Below are 23948 nucleotides of genomic sequence, written 5' to 3'. Positions count from 1 at the left end.
TTCATCCACATAGCTGAAACAGAGCTGGTCTTCTGCACCTTTTAAAAATAAATGCAGTGTGTGTGTCTGCTCTACGCTCAGCCTGTGCAAGCACATACAACACATACAATGAAGCACGCTTGAGACGGTTAGATTTTCAAAGTTTTTTTTGTTCAGTTTGGTTTCAAAATAAAGATCACACAATTGTTTAGAGACAATCTACAACAGGAGTTACAAAAAATAGTTGCCCAGGCAATAAGCATACACAGGTTCTGTTAACTATACACATATGGTTACAGGTGTGCTCGTAGTAAATATACACAAGGCTGCTCCAAATGTACACCGCGCTATGGCGGGCTGCCTCTCTCACCCAAAAGGACATAGACAGTATGATACAGCACTTACAGCACTAGAGAAATGCCAAAAACACAAGAATCTCCTCTGTACAATCCATGGGTTTACCCCTCTGAAAACAGTCATGGATAATTCAAGGAGGAGGAGTGGGGGGGGTTAATGAGTAAAATTTATTTCTCCCACCCAGCCAGCATACCTATACACATGACACATTTCATGGGGTAAAGCATTCCTATAAAAAGATCTTAAAAAAAGGTCAAAAAACCAAAACCTTCAACATAAACCAGAAGACACCACTAAGTCTAACATAACGTGTCCAATTGGGAGTCAGTGGGAGATCGACGTCTTAAGTTAAGCAGTGACAAGATAAAGATAAAACCAAGCGTGGCGAATCTTTGTACAAGTACTACGCTGTATAGAAAGGGCTTTTCAAAACAAAAATTTGATATTACAATTTACAATATACAACAACTCATATGTCACAACCAAGGAGGTGAGAATATACACTGAAATGCACAGGGATTTTTTTAAGATTTTTTTTTTCCCCCAGAATGAGCTTTTTTTTTTCTTTTTTTTCTTCTCATACCAAAAAGGGTGGTAAAGCACTTTTACATTACAAGGGTTTACAAATGTACAATTATACAATCAGAAGTATGTGGTCACTACTAGGATACATTATAGATACAGATTCAACATCAAAACCCAGAAAAACTACAAAGTTTTATATATATATTTATATATATATGCAAAGGTCTACACCAAGTATACACGTTATATTTATAGAAGCAAGACCAGAAAACGAATCTCCCATGCTAAATGATCTGTCTGCTGGTTAGCTGATGGCGTGTGTGTGTGTGTGTGTGTGTGTATTCGTCTATGATTCTGTGATGTCAGACAAATTAAATACTTGTTCCATCTCATAGTGGTAAATAGCTAGGATGGGGAGGGCAAAGGATTGTGTGTGCAGCAGTAGCAAAAAGTGAAATGATTTGAGTTCATCAGAAAAAAAGGGAAATGGAAGGAAAATGAGACAAAAAAAAAAGGAGGGAGTGGAGCAATGAGTGGAACAGGTCTCACTTCTCTCCACTCCCTGACCTCCACCCCCCCCTGCAGTTCAGAAGGCCTGGGCTCAGGTGGGGGAGGTGCAACAAAATCTGACAAAAACTAAGGCTGCCTGTAGCAACAGGCTCCTCCCAAAGGGTTGTCATGGAAAAAGGGATACAAGGGATACTCAATGTCCTCAGTGAGTAGGATTTCGAGGGGGAGGACGCCTTCTCAAGGGTCAGACAGAAACAGGAAGGTGAGGTGGTGGTGGGGTGGGGAGGGCAGGTGACAGACATGATTTGAGGCAGGGGGGAGGGGAGTCGGTTTACATGATGCCATTAGGAGGGCCACAGAGAGGGCCCAGGTCAACACCATTCTTCATGTAGTACTTCTCCAGCTTGGCCAGGATGTGTTTTCCATACGTGTACTTCCTCAGGGTGGAAATGTGGGGCCGGATCTGTGCAGGGACACAAACACACATGTCAGACATATTCAAAATGGATGCAGGGAGTATGTACTTCCAACATAAGCTTTTTGACAGATGCGCCTCCATTTGTGCAGACGTTCCATACTACCACAAAAAGAAAGATCTGGATTGTTTTTGTGGACATCAAACAACAACACCAATTTATTTGAAAGTGAAGGATCACTTGTTGATTTGTCAGCTTCTGTGTCCTTGTGTAGGGATCCAATCACGCCGGTGACCTGATTAAGAGTTACTTATCTGCAGGTAAATGAAGGGTTGGCTTGACAGAAATATGCTTTAATTTTCCTTCAGGGATACTAAAGGTTGATAATTAGTGCTGAAACCAGTGCTGAGTCAAAACAAAATTAAAGACAATTGTGATAATTGTTTTCAAACTAAATTTGCTTGCATGTCCATTTTGTATCACTGCAATTTATACACCTCTGTTTTTTGTTGGTGAGACAAAATAAACGACTTTAAGCTTCAGCCGAGTTTTGCCAAGTTTTAATGGGTTAAAGTGGCCCCTCTTCTACAGACACACTGGTTGTAGATGATTATGAATAATCTAGAATACAAACATACTTGTAGGCTTGGTATGTAATATTTCTTGCAGAACAACAGCACCACTGAATTTACTGTGTTTGCATGATAACCTTCAAATGCATGTTCATAATTAGTGAATAAAAAGGTTGAATATTATCTCCATAACTCTATAAATTACTTTCTCAACCCTTCAAGCATGTGGATTCTGTCGTTTGATTGCTATGAAGGGAATATATTCACAGAGAGACATTAATTGTAACACTGAACATCGCATGCTTGATAGCCGTTCTCCTCAATACAGCATCACCAACTGTTTTGCATCTGCCTCCTGCAAGACTTCCACTTATAACAGCTTATAAATAATTCTAGCAAAATCAACAGACGCATGCTCCATTATGCCAGAATTCTGATGGACAGAATGATGGGACGACTGAATTGATCGTTATCAGCTGATATACGCTATAAATAAATTGATCGGTGCTCTCGATAAAGGCCAGTCAGACAAACATGTGAGAGAATTTCTCTCTGCGCCACTAAAATGCAGAATGAAGGACACGAACAGCAGACAGACGCTCAGTAAATTGCAAACTGAACCAAGCACTGATCACGGCATGTTGTTACCATCACTGGCTATTCAGCGCAAAGACTACAAAATACATGCAGATTGTGAAATGTTCCCATGATACTGACCCAGCTATCCACTCAGTTTTCAACAGTTTGCAAACATGTTGCACTGGTTAAAGCCAAAGGGTGTGGCAAATCCATACAGAAATCAGCAAAAGGAGAGCTAGTTAGCTGTTAGCAACCAGTGAGCAAAATAGACCTGTGGTTTGTTTGGCTAAGGGAGCTAAGAGCTAACAAAGCTAACAGCTTACACAGAGCTAAACACCCATAAGGACAGTTTCACTTCAGAGGAACATGAATCATTCAACAGTGAATTGCAGTTTGATGTGGCAACACAACAAGTTAAAAGCAAAAACTAAAGTACTTCAGCTGAGTCCAGTTTGGAGGTAAAAATACTTTGGAGTTACAGACACTTTATATCAGTGTAACCAAACTTCAGTATGTCAGAGATGAAAATAACCAGATACAAGCAGTGACCAAGTAATAAAGTCATGACTTCAGGACTCAAAGACTTCAGTGCAAAGACTGAGACAACTGAGCCTGGGACTGTTCAGCAAATTCTGCATCCAATATATCTTCTCTGAATTTTGCTTTGTTGTTAACAGTTTACAGATAACCCTTTATTTGTTTTTAACATGTTTCTTCAAGTTGAGCAAAATGCAAAAATAATACAACAATAACATTTTAATACTGTTTACTTGTGGGTTTTTTTTTTAAATCTTGCCACTAACTACTGATGATAATATAGTAAACAAAGAATATTTGGAATTCAGATGTACATCAGCCACTACTGCTTTCAGCAATCACTAATTGGCCCCAAAAATCCTAAACAGAATACCCTTACTCGACACACAGGACAACGTTCTTCGTTCCACCTACCTTGTGCATTACAATTTTGCGCTGGGTGGGCTCTGCCACGTCAATCATCTTCTGAACCACGTAGTTGGCGTACTGGTCCTTCATCATGGTGTATAAGGCACTGTGGGGGCCCTCAGTCAGGCTGCACACCTCATCTATCAGCACTGCCCGCTCCGCCCGTGATGCATGGGTCACACACTTCTCCACCACATTACTAGAGAAGAGAGAGGGGGGGGCATATTCAGAAAGAAGGAAGAGCAAAGTCTGGCTGCAATAGGCGAAAAACGAAAGAAAAAACCCTTTCCAAAGAAGAGAGAAAGATAAGGCCGAAACCTTGCATGTGTTTGTACTGGTATTTTGGTATTTACCTTGCAAACTTGTGCTGGCTGAGTCCCAGTACGTTGCCTCTGATCTCAGCCACTATCTTGCTCTTATCCTCAGCTCGGCCATGCTCCAAAACGTGCTGGATGACATAGTTGCCATACTGGTCCTAAATAAAACAAATTCACACAGACACATTGACTAAAATGTGAGGACACCAGCTGGTGCGTTTGACGTCACATCAAACACAAAGCCAACTTCAAAAATCTGGACTGAGAGAAGCTTTATTTAAGCCAAAAAGAGTGTGTGTGACTATCCTGAAACACATAACTGGTGGTAGACAAAAGAAGTGTGTGTGTGTGTGTGTGTTACCTGCACAAGCTGCTCTGTGTGTTGATGGAGCTCCTCTAGAATAGGCAGCGTCTGTTCAGGTAGGCAGTGTTCGAGAATGCGCTGGATGACTCGGCAGCCGTAAGGGTGAGTGGAGAGGGCAAAGACCTGAGAGGGGCACATCATTGCACATCTTTATGTGGTCAACATGTACACCCAGCAGTGCTGGAGAGCACTGAGATGAACACTACTTTACATTTGCTCAAACACTTAAAGGGTGCAGGGTGCTTGGATTACAACACCAAACAGGCATACCTTGACACACCCAACCCACCCCTGCAGGGAAGGTGAAAGCAAATACCTGACTTGCTTTCAGTTACACAAACAAATTTGATTGTGTGAGGAGGCACAGATTCACAGTTCAGTGAGATTTCACTTTCACTGCCAGAGTGACTCCTTAAAACTAAAACCTTCATTTGTATCTAACAAATGCATAAATCTTTTGTTTTACACTTCATGCTAATGTAACATTTGGCTGGTGGATAGAAGATGGCTCTTGCCACCGGGCTGAGGTTTCTGTTGCCATGGCAACGTACCGTCCCTCGTAAGGACTGAATGTGTGTGTCTGTACTGTGGCAGTGACAATATGCTTGGTGACAGCGTACGAGCGCACACAAGTTAAATTATGTGCGTGTGAATGGATGTCAGTCAAATGCCAGCAGGCTTCAGTGACTGAATGTGGAAATACTGTGTGTGTGTGTGCGCGTGTGTGTGTGTGTGTGTGTGTGTGACCCACCTGTCCCTTAAAGGCGTCTATGATGAAGTGCAGCGCATGAGGCTGGACACACTCGATACACTTCTGCACCACGTGATTACCGTTCTGGTCCTTCACACACTTCAGCACATGGCCATCCAGCTCCCGCACCATCTCACTCTGCAGGGAGGGGGAGGAGGACCGAGGAAGAGTGAGAATGTGGAGAGGGACACGTAATTGTTTCAGAGAAGTCAAATATTGCCTGAAAGCATTTTTCCAAGCTCTCCTTCATTTTTCACGGTGGCTCACAGCCCAACAAATAACATCGGGGTTTGAACAGTTGCCCTGGAGAAATCTATTGAGGTCCATTAAGGAGAGATGGATACCTTTTTCCATCACTCTCACACTTTACCTTTCCCTCCAAACTGCTGAATTTAAGCAAAGCTATTTCCTGTTGATATTCAGCAAGATTTATCTTACCACCTGCAGTTCAACATTTGCATATAAAGTGTGGTATCATTAGCCTCATTCATAGTTGATGATAGAGTGCCTGCAAGGAAGCTGCTGCTACACAAGGCAGCTCCAACATAAAACCCATAACGTAGGTAAAAACTGCCATTTCAGCATGAGGAGCACACTTCTTTATCGATGCAGCATTCCGCTATATAAACAGAAATTAGTGATCCACGAGTGATGCACCCTCATCAAGGATTGAATTACAAGCACCTGAATAGCAGGTATGCTTTGAAAGTGGAATTCTTCAAAGGATGTGTTGTTTTCTTTAAATCCAAATTCACAGCAGGCTGACGGCACAGGAATTTTAATTCAGGTAATTTCAGTGCAAAATGTACAGTATGTATCCACTGTCTGTACTTTCACGTAGCGCGATGAGAAGCAGTGCACTTACGATGACCTGCTGATCGGAGGGGATGAACTCGAGAGCTTTCTGAATGACCCTGCAGCCGTACATCTGCAGGGCCAGCGACAGCACATGACCTCGGATCCTCTCTGCCAGAGCCAGCTTCTGGTCCAGGCTGCCAAACTGAAACACACACACAAGCATACAAAACAAGGCTGTAAATCCTGTAATCCATTTGGTAATACGTGACACAATACCACGTTCATCACACATTCACATAGGCCATAAAGCACATAAAAATCAGGTGCAATTCTTCTGAGATTTCCCCATGAATTAAATTCGACTCAAATCAAGCTTTGCACACTTTGATAATCCTCAATCAACTTTTCATACACACCTCAAAGAATTTCTGGATGACATAATTTCCAAAGACGTCCACCATGAGCTGGTAGGCCGCCTGCAGTATCTCACTAAAGACAAGCTGGCGCTCTGCTGAACTGGCTCGCTCCAATTTCAGCTGGATAAACCTTTAAGAGAGAGAGGATAAGGATTATATTAACCAAGGATATATTTTATATTAAGTTCCACAGATACCTTTGTACTTTGTTTTGTTTTTCTTCATTTTCATTAGCTTTTGCAATATATAAAAGCCTCATGAGAAAGTATAGAGGCCGCTCTTCTAAATCCCACTTAGTATATAAAGGGGATTTACGAAGTTTGCAAGAACTTGAAGACAAAGACAAATAAACACATCAGACAGTGACAGAGCAATAAAGCAAAACAGATGTATAAAGAAAGAGAGAGAAAGCTGCTCCTATATCTTGAACCTGAGGGAACAGTCAGACAAAAAGAGATGAAAATCAAAGTGGAGAAAAGATGAAGAGAATGAACTGAGAACCCTGTGAGGTGGATGAATGCCAGGTAAAAAGCAGAGATAAAAAAAAAAAAAAAGAAAAATCACAATGATGTTGGAGGCTGAGGAAAGAATGTGTCTGGAAGTTGCAGACTGGACGTCATAACATATTAATAGATCATTTCAGTGGAAAAGTCTGCATCTGGTTTAACCCAGACAGATCCAGAAACCAGGACCCCACAGAGGCCTCAAGGGTCCCTTGCCCTCCAAATTAGCACATCTCTGGACTGTATCACAGAAAGAGGCAGAACTGCTAACATACCAATGTGTATTGAGACCATGGCTGTTTTCCAGCACTGCCTCAACCCTGTACACTGTGAGATTTGGAGCTGCCTCAAGTTGACAAAGAGGTGCACTGTGGGAAACTTAAAATCTAGGGATTCAATTTTTATTTCATTTGTGAGCTGTCTCTTGCAATCCAACTAACTTTTTGGAAATACAACCCTAAACCGCTGGACCACCCCCTTTTAGGTCCATATTTTGATGTTGATTCTCCATCTGGAGATGAAAAGCTGAGCTGTCAAATCAGGAAGTTAAGTTTCATGTTTTACTGGTGTTCTGTTGATGTGGGGGTTTTTTTGTCCTGTGTATTTCAAAGTGATACTTGCGTACCTGCTGCCGTGCTGGTCCTGGCTGAACTCCATGATGTGACCAGCTATGTCTCTGAGCTGCAGGTTGGGGTAGCGATTATTCCTGAAGTCTTCCAGCAGGCGGCTCCGACCTGATGGCATCACGTCTGACATGCCGTAGCGTAGCCGTGACGACGGGAACAGCTGGCTGCTGGGTGAAAAGAGGGAGGAGCCTGAGCTGGCGGCGCTGCGGTACTTGGCCTCTGCTCCCGGGGCTGCAGAGATGAAACGCCCACTGCCATTGGTCAGGCCTCCTGTGGGGTCAGAGAGGGCAGGGAGGTGACTATCAGAACTGGAACTGTTCAGATTCGGAGTATTAGTCAAATAGTGTTCAGACTCAAAGAAGTCAAGGATTAGAGGAAAACTTATAGAAATACAAGGCCTAAGTCAAAAAAATTAAACCAAAACTATGCTATTTTATTTAAAAAAAGACAGAATGTTAATTTTCTTCCAATATACATGCAAATAACCAGAGTGGTGGGGAAGTGTAAATCCCATAGTGGCAAGTCATACATTTTAAACGAGCTTTTCTTTGTTTGCCATGGTGCATACTAATCATTAAAGAGAGGGGAGAAATGAATTTCAGCGTCATTGAACAGAATGCCAAATGCTGCTGCATTGATCACTTGCTTGGGTTAAGATGGACCATTTTAGAAATGACAACACTGCAGTACTAAATCCTGGAGATGTCATGAAAATTACATTAAAGCCATGCAGCACAGAAACACGGCACTGGATGGCAGCACTGCGTCAAACATTAAACTGGCCTAGCCTAAGAAAAAGTGCACACAGAAATCTACAATCCAGACAATTATGACAATCCTTAACAGAAACTTGTGAATTATTTAATTTAATGACCTGCATTAGATTGTGGTGTACTAGTGCTTAGTGAGTATATACTGTTATTGTAAAAATTAGATGTGTAATGAAAGTGCATAAAACTGGACTATTCTCAGGCAACATCTGAACCAGGTGTTGGGTAAATACTTGTCTCTTCTGTTACACTTTAGTCTTTTCAATCATGTTAACTAGAACAGCAGCTGCTTTAAAAACTCTAAACATAAACTAATCTAATTACATTCATCTTACATCAGAAAAATAATTGAAGATATGTGAACAAAACATGACTTGGTATAAGACTACACCACCATCAAGATAAAAGCGCAAAATCACTGTTTCCATAAAATAGTAAAAGTAGCTCTTCAAGAGCCATTAATGTGGAACAAAACACGGTCAGTGATAATCCCAAACACTTAAATCAAATGCACTTACCAAGATTGAGGTTGGATGATGAGCTGTGATTGGACAGGGAGGGTGGGGGTGTGAGGGAATGAGAGGGACCCTGGTTGGGTAGAGGCATGCCCACAGGGCCCGGGGAAGGACTGAAGCCCAAGGTGCCATTGTAGAAGCCTCCATGGCCAATTGGAGTGAGGCTGGAAGGCGTACGTTTGTACAGCTCATTGTTGCCTGTCAGGGAGTCCCGCCTGGAACCACTGCCACCACTTGAGTTGGCCACTAGAGGGAGATGAAGATAAAAATTTGATTATTGTACGTGGAGGAACAGTGAGATGGTAATTACTAATTAAGACTGCGTAGGAGAGTTGTATTCTTACCTGCAGTGCCGAAGCCTCCCAGCGTGGCCCCCAGTGTGGCACCGAGGGACGACGAGGTGGGCTGGCTGAAGCCCAAGGAGGCAGAACCTGGTCCAGGCTGGCCAGAGCCTTGTGAAAAAAGAGAGGAGCTCTGGGAGGAGGAGCTGAGCGAGGAGGATCCGTAGAAAGAGCTTCCTCCCAGAGCTCCACCAGGGCCACCCTGCTGCTGAGGCTGCTGGGAGGTCATGGCACGAAACGGACCGTTGGCTCCACCGCCCAGACCACCATTGGCACCGCCGGCGGAGGCTGCTGCTGCTGCAACTGGAGGGATGAACAACAAAGTAAGTGAGTCAACAGTTCACTCTGACTAAACAATCATAACAACAGCAAAAACATCAGAGCAAATGAGTGCAACACAGATTCAAGAGAGACATTTTTGGGAGACTTTTACAATCACTAACAATTCTTTGAACCATCTTTAATATTAATGTCACTGATACTTGTGTCTGAATTCAGAAAACACCACTGACTGCTGGGAAGTCCTGGTAAAAAAAGAAAATAAAACTAAGGCTACACTTGAAGGTACAGTCTCATAATCTCTTGATTGCATGTTCAGAATAAAAGGGACATTCAGAAGATATTTTGAGAGACCACAATATGCAATCTGTCGTTCTGTGTGCATGGCATTGAATTAGTCTCTTCTGTCACACTTTAGTCATGCACCGTCATGCACTGTGTGCATGACTAATTCTTTGTCCTGTTGGCCGAAGTGAACAACAGGCCAGATGCTTAGTTTCTCTCACCTGCTTGTGCTGCAGAGGGAGATATGATGACGGAGGCAGGGGCCATGAGGCGGACAGGGCCACTCCTGGCTCCAGTGTTAACTACCAGGGCCCCTGTCTGATCATAGTAGGCTGCAGGGGCCAGGACTGGGTAGCCTGAGGAAGAGACAGCAACAAAGGAATATTAAGCAATTCAACAGCAGTTTCAAGAATATTTAAAACTAAGATATCTGGAAAATGTGCTGTAACAGCAAGAGCAACTAGAGTTGTTGGAGGCTTTGTCAAAGCAATGAATCCAGTATTGCAGGGGGTCATACTCACCAGGAACTCCTGCCGCTAACCCCTGTCCAAAGGCAAGGGCTGAGTTGACTGCTGCTGCTGCAACCAGCTGGTCATTCTGCTGACCCTGTTGACCTTGGCTGGGGGTCAAAGGTCGCTGGTTGCCCCCAGCACGCATCACCTTCACAAAATATGAAAACAGAAATGGTAACAAACAAACGGTCATTTGTTTGGCAAATCTCAAAAAAAATCTCCAAAATCCATTACAAAAGCAGGAATCTGATCTACTGTTGACTGAAGTTTCTATTGTGCTCATACTGTCTTGTAGTTCATATGGACAATGTGCTCCCACAAAGAAGAAAATAGCTAGGATATATTTGTATTAGCATAAGCAAACATGAGCAAAGCAGGAGCAACAAACAAACAGCAGTTTGAAACATTTCCTGCTTATTGGTATGAGTTTTCTGTCAAGAGATCCAAGTAGAGCAGCCATAAGACTGAATGCACATTACAACTGGCACATAAGGAGAGCTCTGACAGAAACCTCTTGAGCCAGTGGCAATCATCATGCCAGTTGTTGAGAGAGCAGCCGACTGACCTGCTGTTGGTTCTGCTGGCCCTGGTTTGCAGCCTGCTGATTGGCTGAGTTGTTGGCTGCAGCCGCCTGCTGCTGGAAAAGATTGGCAGGGTAGACCCCCCAAGGGGTCACACCATAGTACTGGGGAGGCATCACTGCTGGACCTAAATGCAAACAACAAAATACAGGTGATATGGGACAGCAGTGAGTGTGTGCATCTCCTGTCTGCGGAAAATTAATGAACACAAAGGAGCTAAGGGTACAAATTTAAACACACGCCTCACCAAGTGTAGCTGCAGCCGCTAGTCCGGCTGCGTAGGGGTCTGTCCCTGGTGGAGCAGCACTGATGATGTAAGGATTGGGTACAAATGCTGGGGCCAGACCTGATGAAAACATGGAGGGAAAAGGTGAACCAGGGTCAAAAGCTTTTACATAATACATAGAAAAAAGAACAAAAAAACAAACAAACAAAAAACACTACACAATAACCACTTCAGGACATCCACAATAAAGACACAGACACTAGAAATTCTTTTGTTGTTAAGCATTATCTGCTTCTTTGAGTAAATCTGAGAAATATTAACCCAAGGCAATCCAATTTGTAACCACAAGGCTGTAACATCTTGTCTTCTGTAACTTCAGTGCTCTTTTACCCCATAATGAATAACTAGAAATTGCAGCACCCACTGCTACTGATCAATAAACATACAAAATTATTATACAGCATTAAGTATGGGACTTGTGTGACAGCTTAAGTCTTCATTTGTTCTGGCATTTGAGTTGAGCATTTAAGTTTTGTTTTGTTTTGTTTTTTTTTTTAAATGTTGTGGAAACATGGAGTCCTGCGTCACATGGTTCCACTTTACATTCTGTCGTGAAGTTGTGTGATTGCAATAGCATGCAGTGATTCCATCACTACTGAACTAGGAAGTAAAATGTAAAAATCAATAGGAATAATGGTAAAAATCACAAAAATAACCCCAATAGTAAAAAAAAAAAAAAAAAAGAAGATTTCCTTTCTTTGGTGTCAGTTAAAAGTAAGCTGAGAAGTGAGAACATGTGACAAATGAAATGTAAATGAAGAGATTTAGATATGAGCATTCAGTTCTCCTGCTTTACATGTACGTACACGCACGCATGCACACACACTCTCTTACCAATGTGAGGCTGCTGCGCTGCTGCCAAGGCGTACTGCTGCTGCTGTGCTGCTGTTAACTGCTGCACTGCTAGGGCGTTGTTTCTCTGAAACAGCTGCCAACAGCACAACCACATGTGAATCACATTTTACTGCCATTCTGGCTGAAGCTTTGAGAGTTAATGACAGATTGTTTATCTCTGTATATTGCCCTCACCTGCTGCTGGTTGGTGTAATCAAATAAACCCACAGTGGGTGCAGAGTCCATCTGCATCTGGGAGTTGTAGTCAAACTGAAGCGGCTCCATCACAGACTCCATGGGGTCCATGGTGACCCCACCTTGTTCCACGCCAGAGAAGTCCTCAGGAGGTTTGGGGCCTCCACCACCTCCCAAGGGCGTCAGGCCCTCAGCACCTACACCCCCCGGACCACCGAGCAGGTCACCTTCAGGGCCAGGGGCCGGTATGTTTCCTTGGGGACGACTGCGGGATGAGGAGGAGTTTAGTTTATATCAAAAAAGCTGTGCTCTACAGGGACATGAAGCATTTCAACTTCTGAGTGTGTGTCACACATCAAGTCCTACCCAAAGTCTTTGACGTCGACGTCGAGGCCGTTCTGCACAGGCAGCCCATTGGGGTTGATGACATCGCCAATGACATCAGCTTCACCTTCTGTCAACTCTTTCAGCTTCTCTCCCTCGAATGTTGCCTTTGGCTTTTCCCTCTTCTCCTCCTCCACTTCTCCATCTCTCTGCCCCTGTGTGACAGAGAGACACAAGAGAAATAACAGATACAGTAAAAACTGAAATACAGAAGTGTTGATAACCTGACAGTTATAGGTGGCAAACAGACAAAGGTACAGAGCGACAAGAACAGACTGACACGAACAAGGCAAAAGGCATCCTTGGTTGACAGAGGACAAACAGAATACCTGACACTAACACTAAGGGACAGAAAAGAGAGAGCAGAACTAAAGACTCACATAGGGTCCTTTTCGGAGGCAGGAATCCAGTTTGTCGGCCGGTGAGGAGGAGAGGACGTACTCCACCATGCTTACTCCCAGACCTCCACTCTCAGAGCGCGGTGACATCACCGAGCCCACCCCAACTTCACCTCCGCCATGGAAACCCTGTCCTGGCCGACGGGACACCATGATTGGCTGAGAGACCGAGTGATCTGACATGAGAGGAACAAGTACAGATAAATAACATTCATGATCCATAAATGGTTCAGTGATGGCAGTGTAATGGCTAATACTGTTGTTTTTATTTAAACTAAAAAAAACCCATCACACAGATTTGATTATGTCATCTGTTTTTACAAAAAAAGGTCTGAATGTTTCCTTGACTTACATTACCAGATGCCTTTTAGTGGACTTTATTTGTGTCCGTGTCTTGTTCCAACAATGATTATAAGCTCCCTGTTTTGAATTTCTTCTGTTACAATTTCCTGCACATTTTTTTGCAACTGTGCCCCCTACCTACAGCTGCATTGGAGATATCTGAATTGCCTCTGAAGAGGTTTATTACATTTTCTTTCTGGTATGAGCTAAAATATATATTTTTTGAGAGCATTTCCATCTGTCACATTTGAACTGGGTCAGAAACATATTCTGTATGTGATGTGGCAATAAACTATAGATCATCAGATATGTAATGCACAATTTAAAGTTAAAAGTACTACAAGTACAAACACGCTTCTCTTCTTGCACAGCTATGAACTGTTAAGTGATGTGCCAAACTGATTCTGAAATGCAGGGTTTTTTTGTCATCAAACCTGCAGAAATAACTACATTGTGTTTATATGATGCATCAGAAATCTCAAATCTCATCATCACCTGAGAGAACATAAAGATGATTTCACTTTGACATCAGCTTCTAATGCTGACAAGAATCTAAATATATATTTTCTAACACCAGACAGTGATTGCTCTGGTGATTTGTGGATGTGCGTGTGAAAAAATAAAGTGCCATGTTTCACAAATGTTTCTGCATTCTCAACAGCCTACTGTCTGCCACCTTATGACAAAGACAAGCCAGGTAAGTGTATATATACCTGAAGCACCCCATGCACTGTCCCTCCACTGGTCCAGAAAGATCCCTTTTGGTCCATCCTTCCCAGAGTCGTCTGTCTCCCAGAACTTCTTACCAGTTAGCAACTGCTACAAAGACAACAGGGGAAAAAAAGACCAGGTTAAAAATGGTTACACAGTGCAAGTACATGGAAGAATTTTTAAAAATAAGAAGAAATAAGTGAATAGTTTGCATGACTGGCTATCAGCAGAAAGGTCCTCAGATATTACTAACCCTCAGCTTGTCTTGCACAATTATTTTGGCTTTTTTTCTTTGTGTGTGTGTGAGCTAAGCTGTCAGTGTTGCGTTGCAAATCCAGTAAAATACACACATCTGTTGGAAGTACTTTAACCTCAGACAAACAAGTACAGGCTATTCTAACTGAATGAGTGTACCAAAAACAAAATAACACACTACCTATCGACTGAAGCCAGTGTTTAAGACCCACCATTATAGCATATCAGCAGCTCATTTGTGTTCTCAATATCTCTGTTCATATCACTCCTTTCTATTATAGTCAGCACCTTTGTCGCTAAAAAAAGACCTTGTTATTGGAAAACACTGATCAGTATCTTCTGGCAAAAAGAAGCAGCAATTCTTGGTTGCAAATTGCCCTAACTGATCTGTCTTCTCTAGCAAAAAACAAAGAAATAGTGTTACAAAAAAAACAGCATTTTAATCAATCTTATTATAGATATATTACAGTCCATAAGAGACAAATAATATTCAGCTCAAGAGAGATACTAATGAATGTACAGTCAGCACTATGTTCAGCAAGCCAAAACTAAATGTAGGCACTGGTCCAACATTAACAGAAGTAGTTAATGTTGGACTGTTTAAATAAATGCTAGCTGGTTCAGCTTAAATCAAAAAGCTTCTCTGTTCAATCTCTTCTAGTCTTTCAGAGCTTTTAATTTGGGGGAAAAAAACACTGCCAACACAAGTTCATCTTACTTATGACTCAAAGCCATGGATCGGTTTATTTTTCCTTGCTCTACCTGTTAGTCGAGTTTAGATTCTTTGTGGGAAATCAACCATGCATCTATTCAGCCAGGTGCTCAAGTCACAAAACACAAAATGTGGACTTGAGAAACCACAGCCTAAATGCACATTCATCAGGAACTTAAGCCACATGGTCACACACTTAAGCTTCTTCTAGACCAGGGCTGGGCAATTAATGCCGACAGGCACGAGTACGTGCGTCCACACGTAAATAATAAAAACCCCACGCTTTTCAAAATAAAAGCAACACAGTTGTATTGCATGCACGGCATAAATACTTGTTCATCTGCGTTAATGACTGACATACAGCGGCCGGAACGGGATGCCCGAAAGAGCCGTATGTGGACCGCGGGCCGTAAAATGCCCAGGTCTGTTCTAGACCATATGTGACCCTGACCATCCACTCTGATGTCTCACCTCTCCCATAGCGCGTCCCTCCAGGGCCAAGGCCTGAAAGTCATGGTTCAGCTCATCCATGGACCGCACCTGCAGACAGAGAGCCCAGTGAGGCACAGAAAGACAGAATGACAGAATGTTTGTCATACTCAACCAATGTATAAACTTAATTTCAATAAGCTATGTTAATAAGTAAATACTTTCATAAATGTTTTGACAAACATTATAGCAGGCAACACTAATATTAAATGTTTTTTGAAACTAAAAAGACTGGCCAAATTGGCATCAAATAAAGCCTGTACTTTGTACTCTGTGTAGTGTTGAGCCAAGTTTCAGAGACATCAGCTATCGTCTCTACAATAAAATGGAACTAGATGGTACTTTGTTCGGGTGCTCAAAACTCAAAAAAACAATACATTTTAAAAACTAAACATCATCATCATCATGACATGGTTAGTCAAGATAATCCACAGACTTTATTGTGAGCAGTTTCATGTTCCATTACATTTAAGGGAAGGCAAGATATCTCATCTGCTGATATCTCCAAAAGTCAGCTCCCTACACCAAAACAATCTAGATGGATAAAGAGCTCTACAGGAAAGAGGAAATACATGGACTTTTGGTTTTAGAGTGTGTAACTGTCCCTTGAACTGACAATCCACACAGCATGTCTGTTCAGCCGGTAAACCCGACAATGTAAAACAAGACTGATATTTGAACGCAGCTTAGCTTAACATCCTAAAGTGCCCACTTTAAATGTTGTGGCTTATTTCTCATCAAATCAAACAGCAGGAAAGTTCCACAGGTCAAACAGGGGGGTTTTAGAGGTTTTTGAACAGACCACTACGTTCTTCTACAAGCTCCAAGGGACTCCTGTGAGTCACAAAAACCTTCTTGCTGTCACTGTAGGATGTGATGTTTTTATTACAACTACAGTTTATTACATTAACAGTAGAAAAACATATTAGGAAATATAGTGGGGTGGCAAGACAAAAACGTTCTTACCTCAGATTTACTTGTCATATACATTACTGTCCAGTGTCAAACTCGGTAAGTTCTTTGCTTTAAGTGTTGTACAGACTAACTGGTTTAAGTTAAAATTTGCCCGTTTTTCAACATTAAATGGCCAATAATGCTTGTGTTTTGAAAATTAGAGCCTAACTGTGAAAGTCATGTAATTGTTTAACCACTACACTTTACTATTATACAAGAAAATGTTAATATTTTAGCATGATTGTGTAGTTACACAACAATCAATTAAGAATTAAGTTTCCTGTGCAGAATGTTTCTTGGCAGTCTGCACGAACTACGTGACAAAACACAATAACTGCACCAATAAGTCACTCTCTCACACACACACACACACCTGGCTGTCATGAATGTTGTCTCCAGTGGGCCAGCGATGTTTGCCAGGCTGTTCACCATGCTGCCGTTGGAAGAAATAGTCTACCATGGCATCATCCTGGGAACGTCCAGCACCCGCCACACCCTAAGATAAACACACACACAAACACACACACATGCATATTATCCTGGAATTACTGGCAATGGAAACAAGCACAGTGTTCCTGAGCAAAACTGGAGAAACACAGGTATAGCCAGGATTTTTCAAGTTTTTACAGATGTTTTACTGATTTGAGCTAAAAAAGAAAACGACACACTTGAGCATGGCTGCATTCAACTGCATGTGAACATACAAATTAACATCAATATAATGTAGCTGGACAAAAAGATACTGAAAGAGATGTGCTATGTATCAGGGAGGGAAAAGGTATTTCAAAAAACAGACACCAACAACACAACAAAATGAAAAGTTTTCAGCAAGACAGAAAAGAAGAAGAAAAATATTTTCTCCAGGTGGGATTTAATAAATAGATTAAAATAAAATCAGAACTTTTCAGCCAGGTCAGTGAAACAAATGACTCAAATGTTTTTCAGTCTCATGTCTACATATTAAGGAGAATTTGTCATATGTGTTTTCAAAATTCGTCATCTTCGAAACAGTGCTGTATGTTGATGCAATTTGGGCAACATCTTCTTTTCCAAAACTCAAATAGGTCCACATGAGAGGAAGTATTTCTTTTCACTGGCAAAGCTTACACCAACTTCCTCTCTTACTCATTTTGAGGGTAAACACCAAGTTCCCCACAAGAAGCTTTCATCAAAGAACTGGTCAACATGTCCTGGAAACAGCTGGGCTTGGTCATTTGCTGTACACGCAAAGCATGAAGCAGGACATATTACCAAGATGTCATTTAGTCAGACTGAACCGATTCTTATCAGATGGACGAGACTGTTTGTCCAGGATTTAAAATGACACTGCACTTGTTATGGCGGATATCAAACCACAGGGATTTCTGATAAGTCTGCACTTCGTCAAATGACTATGATTTAGCTTCGCAGGGTGCCATTTTTAAAAATCTGGGTCAAGTGAATGATTTTCAAAAAATTACAGTGGATACTAAAAGCAGCTAGGCCATTTAAAAAAATGCATGGTTTGTGTCGGATGTCATGCGTCAGGCAAGAGACATTTGCTTCTGACCAGTCGGTGGTCTGCAGTGTTTTCACGTTGCTTTTTCTTAGCAGCTGAGCTCGCTCAGAACATCAAGAAGTGATAGCAAAAAAAGTACCGTATCAGGTACTATCCAATAAGTGAAATCCAGTTGAGCCGAGCTCTAGTGTGTAGTGGATAAGTGGCTAATGCTAACCTCATAACTAAAGCAGCACAGCAAGCAACGGTTTTCTTTTTTTTTTTTTTTAAAATCTATCTTCGACTGTTACCAACTATAAAGACGCAATCATTACTGGGTTTTGTGTCGATACATTATCCTTAACTAGGTTAATATGATGAGTTGTTTCTGACTGACAGATGTTAGCCGATGAATGAATTAATGACTGAAATTTTTTTTTTTCTTACCTGCTGGCTGGGCGGTGTGGCCTGAGGGGTCTGCCCAGTTGGAGGGGCATGTCCTCCGCTGCTGAGCACCACGGGCATGCTGGGAGATGTAGTTCTATGGTGGGGGCTGAATGAATCCTGCCAGAGCACTGCTTTCCTCTTCAACACACACACACTGCTCATTCCACCACAGCCTGTCTGGAAAGAAACACATCTGTCACATGCAAACAAAGGCACACTGAATCAGTACACTGAACGAACAAAGTGCTTTAATAAGCTCTGACCTGTTTAACACAGAATTTACTCATTAAGGATGAAGACCCTATGATTGGTTGCCAGTTTTTTTGTTTTTTTTTTTAAGTACACTATCTAAAACTAATGCAGTCCAATACATCTCTCCTGCAAACTGTCAAAGTAAAAAAAAAGCACATGTATATAACTGAGAACATACTAGAAACACCTTTCAACATAATGTAGCACAATTCAACAGCACAAGGAAGACTCCACAAAAATGACGATAAAGAATCATTTTAATGAGAAACAAGTATAGTAACCTTTCAGATTTATGACAAGGCTGTTGTATTGAAGATGTGAGTTCTGCATGTGTGTAGGTGTACCTAATTAACTGGCAACAGAATTTAGTTTTAGGCATGCAGATGTGCACAAATCTTCCTAACAACATCCTGCAATAACACTGAGAACTTTGTGTAGCATGTTGCCTTACACTTTATTATCTAATGTTCACAGCAATTAAATCATAGAACTATGATCCATGTGCTGCAAGCCTACATCAAATACCCAGTGTTATCGGCACATCAATCAGTTTGGTCGATAAAGGCTTTAAAATGAACTACTGGCTGAGCCTCCATCAAGACCGAATAGATTGGAGTTGGAAAAGAAATATCTAACATAGAAAAGCTAACTTTCTCCCTACTTTATTATGTACATATATACGAGTGTGTGTGTGTGGGTGCACACATTCATGAGTCTATGCAATTATGTATGTGGGCATGTTTACATACACATATAATAGCAAAAGTTTGTAGTTCTTAACTACGTTTTTGGGATACAACAGCCCCCAGTGAGTACTGTGAGCATTACAACCCGGACTTTGAACTTCAGCTTTTGACTTTTAATTAAAACACACATTCTATGCTCACTGCATGGTCATACGAGAGGAATCATTTCTTAAACATGAAGACATGACAGAACTGATCCAACAGGAGAATTCATAAAAGAAACAGACATGGACTGGAACAAAACAACTCCTAAATTTGGATCCTTCTCTTTAACTGAATGATGATAGCAAAGGGATTCACTGACCTACCGTGGTTCTCTTGGATTAATTTATTTTTTGTCTGTGCTCTTATCTTTTTTGTTTTTCATTCTAAAATATAGCTTTTTTTGTATTGGTATGGTTCCGAAATAAACATTTCTGCTGATAAGATGATGCTTTAATCATGCAGATGTGACACAAACCATTGACTCAGTAATGAAGCTTTCTCCAGAGAAGGTGTAGATTTTGAAATGTACTGTATTTTATGTCTGCATCCCTAAACAGGCCTCCATGATAAGACTGGGCATAATAATCTGTTAATTCCACTTGATCTTCTCTGTCGCTAGGTGGGGGGGTATGTGCATGTATCAGCACTGGGCAAAAATTAGTTTGGAAAATATTGGCTATCAGTAAAAATCCAATATTGTGTGTCCCTAGGCCACGCCAGAGATGCAAACAATAACCCAAAAATCACTGTGGCTTGAACTGGATTTAATGTCAAAGTCCACTCCGTTCCCTATTTATTTAATTCACCTATCTAAAACCAATGGAAGCTATTATAACCGCCATACAAAAAAAAAAAATCTTTTGAACGTTAGTATGGGTTTCTAATATTCTGCCAGATGTCCACTAGTGTGGATATTAGAAACACCTCAGTATAATGCAGTACAATTCAACAGCACCACAAAACACAATCTCAACAATCAGACCCTTCTCTGAATGAAAAAGTTCTGCCTCATAAAATTAACTGATGTAATGTCTAATTTGAATGTAGAACTGCATCAATTTGCTGCATTGCACTAATGAAATAAAATTAAATGTAAATTAATCATACAGCAGGTTTAACAATATCGGAGCACAGTGGCAATTTGCCATTAAAGCAACTTTACTGCTGATAATCTGAACAAGAGAGCGGGGATCAACAGGTACATAATATAAACTAGAGAATCACTTTACTAGTCTACCCTGGAGGCAGGCGATTAAACTACCAACCTGTCTATCTGCACTCAGTATAACACACTGTAAACTTTATTGTGTCACTGGCTGGAACCAGCTTAAACAGTTCTAACGCCACTACAGAGATATGAGTTCTCCACACAAGATATCACAAAATTACCGCTATGGTGAGCACTGGCAAATTTTGGCACTTCTTGGAGTGATGTGCACATTGGTCACTAGCCTGCCACCCTTCTATGGTTCAAAGTCTTTTCCCAATACAATCTTTTCCTATTATGAAATCCTGGCCAAGCAAGACTTCAGGTGGGCTGTACGTCACTGCTATCAGTCACTGTGGAAGTTCACATCACGAGGGCTGATATGTCACACCACCACAGCAGTATATACTCAGTCGACAGTTAATAGGTACATCCTGCTAAAGGATAAGCAGTCCTGCAATGACTCCAATCTTCCTGAAGGTTATAATGTTGGTGAAACTTTTTTAGAGAAGTCATAATTCAACATTCAGCTCATTTTGGAGGCTACAATTTCTTGTACCTGCATTATACTCAGAGGTGTCTTGAATATTTTGCTCTACTCACTTGTATCAGTGAGGGTAGACTAAATATTACACACACTTCTCTGGACAGAAGAGCTAGGTGTTCCTAAGTAAACTGGTAACTAAGTGCATTGCATAAACAGGAACAAATTAATTGACTGTAAATGATTATGGTTTCACAAAGGAGGTTACTCGCTTCACTTGCCATTAAACTGAAAGGTCAGAAGGGCCCTGTCATTTACCCCACGTTTAAGGATGGGTAGATCATTGTGACGTGAGCAACAATAAACCTAAAAAATATGCTATGCACATGGACTAATCTGCTTGTTGTGGTCAAATTGAGCACAACAGCGTCTGTGGTTTTCAGCAGTCGGAGGGATATAATTTGTATTTTACAACCTCTCCTCATCCAACAAGCTCTAATCTCTGTTAAAATTACCAGTTTCACATTAGTGTCCCTACAGGCCACGAGGAAATTACAAGCAGTTCTTTTTACACTGAACCATATACAGTAATTAACTTTGCCAGTGTGTGTCTGACACTAACGTTATGAGTCTTCAAAAGCATGCAGCCTTCTCTCACGTCTGTTGAAACCGCTGTGCAACACACCACCCCCATAGAGGCAAAAAACACGAGCTGACCGGCAAAACAGTCCCAAAAGACAAAAACCAACCACCCTGCCAAGTGATCATTCACACATGTACTCACTCGTGTGTTTGTATTCCTGCTCCACTCTTCATTCAGCTCCAAAGAAATTCTAGCTCTTTATTCTTTTGATACAGCTCGACATCAGGTGGAGAAACACCCGGAAATCCACAACGCTGTGGCCATTCCCCAAAGCGAAACGCACACGGCTCGTTGTGCTACAAGTCGCACTTGTAGCAAAGGGAAACAGGAACTGGGTTCCATAATCTAACTGGGTTAATCATTATTCAATACCGGGGATCAATCCACCGCATACCGGGCACAGACAGGGGTGTGACAATACGAGCAGGCAACCTGCAGCTAGCATAAGATAACGTTAGGTGTCTCAACACAGACCAAACATTTCCCTCCTGACAGACATGACACATCAAAACGAAGGGGAATGTGGAGACGCTTCGTGAAAGCAGTCGTCGTGGATACCGGGGGTTTCATTTTCATGCATCTGTGTCCACTCAGGCCAGCCTCGGATCTGTTATGGAGGGTTCACTGCCCATGTCTACCAACAATAACACGGCCTCCCGACACAAGCTCAGCCCGGACGAACCGGTGGCTAAACATGGGTTCCACACAATGTTTTTAACAGCGGCCGCGACGCACTAACATGTTAATTTTACTATAAATAAGCACCTGGGGGTCTCTACCTGTGTCCCGACCTTGCAGCACCCCAGGTCCCCGTGACGCGGATGCTAACAAAGGCCCGAGAGCTGTCTGGAGCGGAAGACCGACACAACGGGAGGAAGGAGGCAAGCAGCAGAAAGGGAGGCAGCCGCTTCAGCCTCACGAAAATACACCTCTTTAGCCTCTTCTCAGAGCCGCCATTGCAACAATACCGCACCGATGTGTGAATAAACTTTGCCCTGTGCTACCGGGACCGGAAAGGAAGTGATACTCACCGGCGCAGAGGGTGGATGGTCGCGGATTTCGGCCCCAGTTTGTCTCTGACACCCCAGGCTTTCACTCCGACAACATGGCGGCTCGACGGAGGAGCAGGCGAGAGCGCTGCATGACGGGAAGGGATGAGAGAGAGCGTGCGGTACATTGCGCCAACTGTAAGAGGAGGGAGGGCCACATCGGACCGGTCCCTTTGTTATGTGTGTGTAGTTTATTTTTATTGTGGGATGTATTCATAATGGATTCTGTTATGACTTCATTCACATTATTTATTAATGGCGTATAAAATAATTTAAAAAAGATATTCGCGTCTGTGTAATTGGAACAGAGGATGTCACTTAAACTACAAAAAACATTAGATTTATTAAGCTGCAATAGAAATATCACAAATGTATATGAATATCAGACCACATGACATTAGTGGTTATTACAGTGGAAAACTCTGTTTACATAATTGTCTATTGTAATAAGTGGATGTTACGTGATCTTGTCGTGGGTGGACTGTACACAGTGTCGCGGGGTCTCTACGGTAACCGGGTGCCTGGCAGCCATGGCCCCGTGCTGCAACACACGGTCGACCTCGACGCTGTAGACTGGAGTGAATGACGTAATGCGAGTACATCATGGCAGCCCTTAATGATAATCATTTCGCATTCATGTGGATATTTTACGGATAGGCTGCAAAACATTCTTGTACGGTCCAGTTTATACCTATAAAGTCATATAATAATTTTATGCTTAGACATGGTATCTTTTTCCAATATAATTTCAAATAACGGGTCACAAATTTGCTCTTTGTTTGTCTTTTTTATATTAATATTATTTTACATATGTAATGATTACAATATTTTTGTAGAATTATAAACAATAAGCGAACAATTAGTGACTTCATGAATGGCACAGTGCTATTTTCTGATTTTTGACAAATTTTCAGTAACACCATAGTATGCTTAAAATCAATGAAATGATCACAGTGATCTCACTTTCAAATAAGTTCTTTTGAAGGATATCATAGAGCAGTTTCTGTAATGTTTGGCTGTATAAATATGTACGAAATACATCACATTATTGTCATCGTAAAATATCAGATCACCAGCCTCTATAATCTTTTCAACTAATCTGGCAAAAATGTAATTCTGTGCCCCATAATCCAGGTATTAATGTAATGTAATCAAGG

The 23948-nt window shown here is 41.7% G+C and overlaps 1 protein-coding gene across 5 annotated transcripts; it reads right to left on the bottom strand.

Annotated features, from left to right (window-relative positions):
* Positions 1-128: 128 nt before the first annotated feature.
* On the bottom strand, positions 129-23559 carry pum1 (pumilio RNA-binding family member 1). 5 transcript variants are annotated; one of them, XM_046418420.1, is made up of 23 exons: positions 22774-23559; positions 18426-18618; positions 16875-16997; positions 15530-15598; positions 14094-14196; positions 13021-13214; positions 12623-12795; positions 12257-12521; positions 12062-12155; positions 11189-11287; positions 10926-11068; positions 10370-10508; positions 10070-10204; positions 9288-9587; positions 8947-9189; positions 7658-7928; positions 6530-6659; positions 6181-6315; positions 5316-5453; positions 4562-4687; positions 4237-4358; positions 3890-4082; positions 129-1834 (listed from the first exon to the last, which is right to left on the bottom strand). In XM_046418420.1, exons 1-23 carry the CDS (start codon positions 22917-22919, stop codon positions 1703-1705), a joined length of 3666 nt encoding a protein of 1221 aa, XP_046274376.1. In that variant the 5' UTR covers positions 22920-23559; the 3' UTR covers positions 129-1702. The 5 variants fall into 5 exon arrangements, with proteins under 5 accessions (XP_046274376.1, XP_046274374.1, XP_046274378.1 ...); XM_046418418.1 differs by having other exon boundaries at positions 14094-14199; positions 22774-23558; XM_046418422.1 differs by having other exon boundaries at positions 14094-14199; positions 18426-18602; positions 21884-22913.
* Between the last annotated feature and the right edge of the window lie 389 nt (positions 23560-23948).

This window comes from Scatophagus argus, chromosome 17 (genome assembly GCF_020382885.2).
Source record: "Scatophagus argus isolate fScaArg1 chromosome 17, fScaArg1.pri, whole genome shotgun sequence".
Lineage (NCBI taxonomy): Eukaryota > Metazoa > Chordata > Actinopteri > Scatophagidae > Scatophagus > Scatophagus argus.
Note: the sequence above shows the minus strand (reverse complement) of the source record. Positions and strands in the feature narration are given on the sequence as shown.

Coding starts and splice junctions, on each gene's coding strand:
- pum1 (XM_046418418.1), bottom strand. CDS start 22,919: ATGTACCGCACGCTCTCTCTCATCCCTTCCCGTCATGCAGCGCTCTCG. Junction 5,454..6,180: donor CCTCCGATCAGCAGGTCATC/GTAAGTGCACTG, acceptor CCCTCCCTGCAG/AGTGAGATGGTGCGGGAGCT. Junction 4,083..4,236: donor AGCCAGCACAAGTTTGCAAG/GTAAATACCAAA, acceptor TCTCTTCTCTAG/TAATGTGGTGGAGAAGTGTG.